Here is a 5,656-nt window from a genome sequence, read left to right as displayed (position 1 = left end):
TGACTTTCACTTTTACTTGAGTCATTTTCTAATAAGGTATCTTGACTTTTACTCAAGTATGACAATGAAGTACTTTTTCCACCACTGGTTTAATGTTGTGTTGTGTAGTGTCTTTGCTGGAATGTATCTCAAACAATTTGTTGAGTTTGCCCCACCAAGATGTACATGCTAAAATCGTCACTGGCAGAGCAAACTAAAATCCCCCTGTTCAATATGAAAACCAAGAAACACGGAAATTACAATAGCTTCAAACTGAATGCTTTATTATGATTATATAATGAGATAATAAGCATTAAAAAGGATTCCATCCATCTCTATGAATAACCTCTGAAGCAAGATCATTAAGATCAGTGATTACTATTGACAGAGATAAAGTACTGAAAAGTATAGTTAGAGTAGTAGGTTTTAGAATGAAGGATTCTTATGAACTGATGTTGGGCAATCTCAAGCGGAAGGCTGTTCCAGAAAGAGAGATCGATGAGTTAGCAAGTGAACTTTAGACAGATCCCGAACGGCCATCAGATGCAGAGGAGAGGCTAAGGTGTGCACACCATGGTGACTCCAGACTTGGAGACCACCCAAAGACGGCCCAGGTCGTAGGTCACGTGGCCCATGAGCATGCACATTGGGACATTGCTCCATCCGGTGCCCTCTGGTTTACTGGCTGTGATGCCGTCTCTGTGTTGAAGAAAGGGGTTCATGTTTTAAAGCTTATCCATTTCTTTAAGTACATCCATTTTTGGACTGTAATAATTGAATATAGCCATAGATTTTTGAAGAATATAACTTCTGCCTCTTGAGCTTTATTCAACCACAAAAGAAGCTAAAATGTAAGCTTTTACTCAATAGTTAGAACACAATGTTATTGTAAACAAACAATGTATAGCTTTAAAAAACATGTTATGTTTTTTTTAAACAAATAATTGATCTGTCTTTGCATCCGTAGCTCCATGTATGAATTTGAGAGTGGTTATATTTCTCTAACTACATTCCTCAGCTGTTTACCAAAACAAGTAGTGGGGTGTCTGGGAAGTTGTTGTTTTTATCCCAAACTGTAGCTTTACAGGACATCCCACTCTTACATACTTCATCGTACAATGTCTACACATGTCTTTATAAGTCCTATAAGTTTAGATCGGATCATATTTCACTGATTTTATTTATGTATCTACAGTATTTTAGTTGTTTCACAAAGCATGTACAGTAAGGATAATAATTATAATTAAAGGTATACCATTATTATACACATAGTTCAGTAGTAACCTTACCTGGTATAAACGTGGCCTGCAGAGTTGACCCCAAAGACACCACCATCAGTTGCCACTTCAATCATGGAAAGCTTGCCGCCAATGTGACTCCACCCGTTGTTTTGGCAGTCTTGATTCAGCTGAAAACAAACAGAGTGTGTTTTAGGACAATTACAACAGTTATAATATGAAACAGTTTTAGAATAACTGACACTCTCCATCCTCTACTACTCTGCTCCAGCTCTCACACTCTTTCCCAGCTCTTACACTCATTAAGTAGATATCATCATTCTTGTTGACTGCCCAGCACCCAAAAGGTCCGCAACTAGAATACTTCACACTTCCTGGCAATCCTGTCCATGGAAGGGGTGAGCCTGGACCCTTGTAGCCAACTGTGGCACTACGTGTCAGACAGTATGGTGTATCGTCCACGTTGGCCCCCACAATAAACTGTTCACCTCCAGCATCCAACTGTTTCAGAAGGCCTGAAGACCACAAAGAGAGACAGACAGACGGACAAGCAAACAAGGAGCACATATCTGTGAGTACTTCCAAATGACATACAAGTTTACAATTTAAAATGTTTTCAACAGCCTGATGGTATCAGGAAAGCTAAGAAGCAGGTGTCCTCTGGATAAATATTGAGTAATTCTCTCCACTAACCTGCAGCTTGCACCCAGTTACCGGCCACATACTTGTAGATTGAGTCTGCCTTGTTGATACCCCAGATCCCTGCTGGTCCTACAGTGATATGCTTCAGGGAACCAGGCAGGCGGATCCATTCATCACCTACCAGGTAGTAGGGGATTTGACTTGTGTCTGTTGCAACCACTTGTCCCAGTCCTGCATCGATCTGCATCAGATTCTTGATGTTTACTACCTCCTGACAGTCCCATGCTATGGAGACAAAGACATGAGTAGAGCACACAGCCAACAAGGAGGATGAAATTATGGAGCAAACTTGATGATCAATTCCAAGTTGATCAAGCATGTTTCAGATGATGGTAACTTACCATGACTGATGGTCAGGAGACATAGGACCAATAGGACGGCTGCAGTCGCTCTCATGATGTCTCTGTAGATCTACGGTATACGTTTGGTTGTAAACCAGACTTCAATTGTCCCCTTGCAAGACTTTGCACTTTTATAGTGTTGTGGAAAATATTGAATCAAATAATTCACCAATACCAAAACTTGTGAATTTATTACAAAGTAACAGAGCCGAGCAATTCCATGGAACAACTGACTCTTCATTCTTAGTACTTGGCTTTTATACAGTCTCATCCTTACATAAGTGTCACTCCACTTTACGAATCTTGTTGTCTTACTTAGTTTCCATTCTCTTATTGGCTCAGACATTGGGGCATAGATCACTGAAAAGCTAATGTTCCTGTCCTAAAGTTCAGGTCGGTGTTGTCTATGTATGAATAACCCATATGCGTGTCCAAAAGCTGAAATAAATCATTCACTCTACTATTATTCTGACATTTCACATTCTTAAAATAGTGGTGATCTTAACTGACCTAAGACAGGGAATGTTTACTAGGATTAAATGTCAGGAATTTCATTTCTCTTTAACAAATGATCCATGTGGACACCCCTTCAAATTTGTGGATTTGTATCAAATCAAGCAAACAGCCATGCAATCTTCATAGACAAACATTGGCAGTAGAATGGCCTTACTGGAGAGCTCAGTGACTTTCAACTTGGCACAGTCATAGGATGCCATCTTTCCAACAAGTCAGTTCATTAAATTTCTGTCCTGCTAGAGCTGTCCTGTTCAACTGTAAGTGCTGTTATTGTGAAGTGGAAACATCTAGGAGCAACAACGGCTCAGCCGCAAAGTGGTAGGCCAAACAAGCTCACAGAATGGACCGCCGAGTGCTGAAGCGCGCAGTGCGTAAAAATCGTATGTCCTTGTTTGCAACACTCACTACCGAGTTCCAAACTGCCTCTGTAAATAACATCAGCACAATAAATGTTCGTTGAGAGATTCATGAAATGAGTTTCCATTGCCGAGCAACCGTTCAGAAGTCTTAGATTACCATGTGCATTGCCAAGTGTCGGTTGGAGGGGTGTAAAGCTAGCCGCCATTGGACTCTGGAGCAGTGGAAACGCGTTCTCTGGAGTGATGAATCCCGCTTCACCATCTGGCAGTCTGATGGATTAATCTGGGTTTGGCGGATGCCAGGAGAACGCTACCTGCCCAAATGCATAGTGCCAACTGTAAAGTTTGGTGGAGGAGGAATAATGGTCTGGGCCTGTTTTTCGTGGTTCGTGGGTAGTCCCCCCTAGGTCATGTAGTGTATGTAAAGATGTTGTGTATCATGGCTAGACTGCAATTAGCCCTGTATGCACACTGAAACGGACCAAGAAGGTGGTGTATTTCAGGATGTGGTCTCAAGATTGTGTATCATGATAAACAGCCTGTTGTGTGTTTGATGTCTCAGGGGTTTGCTACTCTAACAAAAGATTCATACAGGACAAACAAACACTGTTTATCCATGCAAAGGTGACTGCAGTCTCTTGTCGCTAGGTCGTTATGGGGTACTGTGTTTGTAGATGTTGTTTTGTGCCGTCTGCTTTGCTTAATATAAGGAATGCAAAATGAGTTATACTTTTAATTTTGATACTTACTGTAAGTATATTTAGACTATTACTCAAGGACCATTTTCTGGGTGACTTTCACTTTTACTTCAGTAATTTTCTATTAAGGTATGTTTACTTTTACTCACGTTTGGGTACTTTTTACACCACTATCGGAGTATCGGTACACTATAATTACAAGTACCCTTCAAGATCCATTTCATTATAAATCCTGTGTAACACCTAGTAAATGCATTGTACTTATGCAGATTTTACATTGTCACGGTCGTCTTATGTCTTATGACGACCATCATATGTCTTATATACAATGACGGCCTACCAAAAGGCAAAAGGCCTCCTGTGGGGACGGGTGATTAAAAATACAAATAAATTAAATACAAATATAGGACAAAACACACATCCCGAAAGAGAGACAACACTACATAAAGAGAGACCTAAGACAACAACATAGCATGGCAGCAACACATGAAAACACAGCATGGTAGCAACACAACATGACAGCAGCACAGGGTACCAACATTATTGGGCACAGACAACAGCACAAAGGGCAAGAAGGTAGGGACAACAATACATCACGTAAAACAGCCACAATCTGTCAGTAAGAGTGCCCATGATTGAGTCTTTGGATGAAGATATTGAGATAAAACTGTCCAGTTTGAGTGTTTGTTGCAGCTCATTCCAGTCGCTAGCTGCAGCAAACTGAAAAGACGAGTGACCCAGGGATGTGTGTGCATTGAGGAACTTTAACAGAATGTGACTGGCAGAACGGGTGTGTATGTGGAGGATGAGGGCTGCAGTAGATATCTCAGATAGGGGGGAGTGAGACCTAAGAGAGTTTTATAAATAAGCATCAACCAGTGGGTCTTGCGACAGGTATACAGAGAGGACCAGTTTACGGAGTAGTATAGAGTGCAGTGATGTGTCCATTGGTGGCAAATCTGATGGCCGAATGGTAAAGAACATCTAGCCGCTCAAGAGCACCCTTACCTGCCGATCTATAAATTATGTCTCCGTAATCTAGCATGGGTAGGATAGTCATCTGAATCAGGGTTAGTTTGGCAGCTGGAGTGAAAGAGGAGCGATTACGATAGAGGAAACCAAGTCTAGATTTAACTTTAGCCTGCAGCGTTGATATGTGCTGAGAGAAGTGCAGCCTACCGTCTAGCCATACTCCCAAATACTTGTATGAGGTGACTACCTCAAGCTCTAAACCCTCAGAGGTAGTAATCACACCTGTGGGGAGAGGGGCATTCTTCTTACTTAACCACATGACCTTTGTTTTGGAGGTTTTCATAACAAGGTTAAGGGCAGAGAAAGCTTGTTGGACACTAAGAAAGCTTTGTTGTAGAGCGTTTAACACAATATCCGGGAAGGGGCCAGCTGAGTATAAGACTGTATCATCTGCATATAAATGGATGAGAGAGCATCCTACTGCCTGAGCTATGTTGTTGATGTAAATTGAGAAGAGCGTGGGGCCTAGGATAGAGCCTTGGGGTACACCCTCGGTGACAGGCAGTGGCTGAGACAGCAGATAAACTATTGTCTGTCTTTCTCTTTGAGTCAACTACCCACTACATTTTATGCACAGCAGTGCTAGTTAGCTGTAGCTTGTGCTTTCAGTACTAGATTCATTCTCTGGTCCTTTGACTGTGTAGACATCATCTCAGTTCATGCTGCAAGAGCTCTGATATGTTGGAGGAAGTCTTCCCGAAGTCATAGTAACTACTGTGTTAATTACAAATTACTACTAATGTACCCAGAGGAGTATTTTATATTTTGTATAGTTTTATCTGACAAGGAGA

The 5,656-nt window shown here is 41.4% G+C and overlaps 1 protein-coding gene across 1 annotated transcript; it reads right to left on the bottom strand.

Annotated features, from left to right (window-relative positions):
* Positions 1-236: 236 nt before the first annotated feature.
* On the bottom strand, positions 237-2,527 carry LOC118936536 (fish-egg lectin-like). The gene is made up of 5 exons (XM_036945148.1): positions 2,261-2,527; positions 1,911-2,144; positions 1,515-1,732; positions 1,269-1,387; positions 237-678 (listed from the first exon to the last, which is right to left on the bottom strand). The coding sequence occupies exons 1-5, from the start codon at positions 2,313-2,315 to the stop codon at positions 537-539; spliced, it is 768 nt and encodes a 255-aa protein (XP_036801043.1). The 5' UTR covers positions 2,316-2,527; the 3' UTR covers positions 237-536.
* Positions 2,528-5,656: the final 3,129 nt, after the last annotated feature.

Source organism: Oncorhynchus mykiss, chromosome 15 (assembly GCF_013265735.2).
Source record: "Oncorhynchus mykiss isolate Arlee chromosome 15, USDA_OmykA_1.1, whole genome shotgun sequence".
In the NCBI taxonomy this organism is placed as follows: Eukaryota; Metazoa; Chordata; class Actinopteri; order Salmoniformes; family Salmonidae; genus Oncorhynchus; species Oncorhynchus mykiss.
This window is presented reverse-complemented; position numbering and strand designations above follow the sequence as displayed.

What these genes read in the sequence shown, in the direction of transcription:
- LOC118936536 (XM_036945148.1), bottom strand. Translation starts at nt 2,315, where the DNA reads ATGAGAGCGACTGCAGCCGTCCTATTGGTCCTATGTCTCCTGACCATC. An exon ending in ATGATATCTACTTAATGAGT is followed by an intron (nt 1,388 to 1,514) that starts GTAAGAGCTGGG and finishes GTTTGTTTTCAG; the next exon opens with CTGAATCAAGACTGCCAAAA. An exon ending in GCAGGCCACGTTTATACCAG is followed by an intron (nt 679 to 1,268) that starts GTAAGGTTACTA and finishes TCTTCAACACAG; the next exon opens with AGACGGCATCACAGCCAGTA.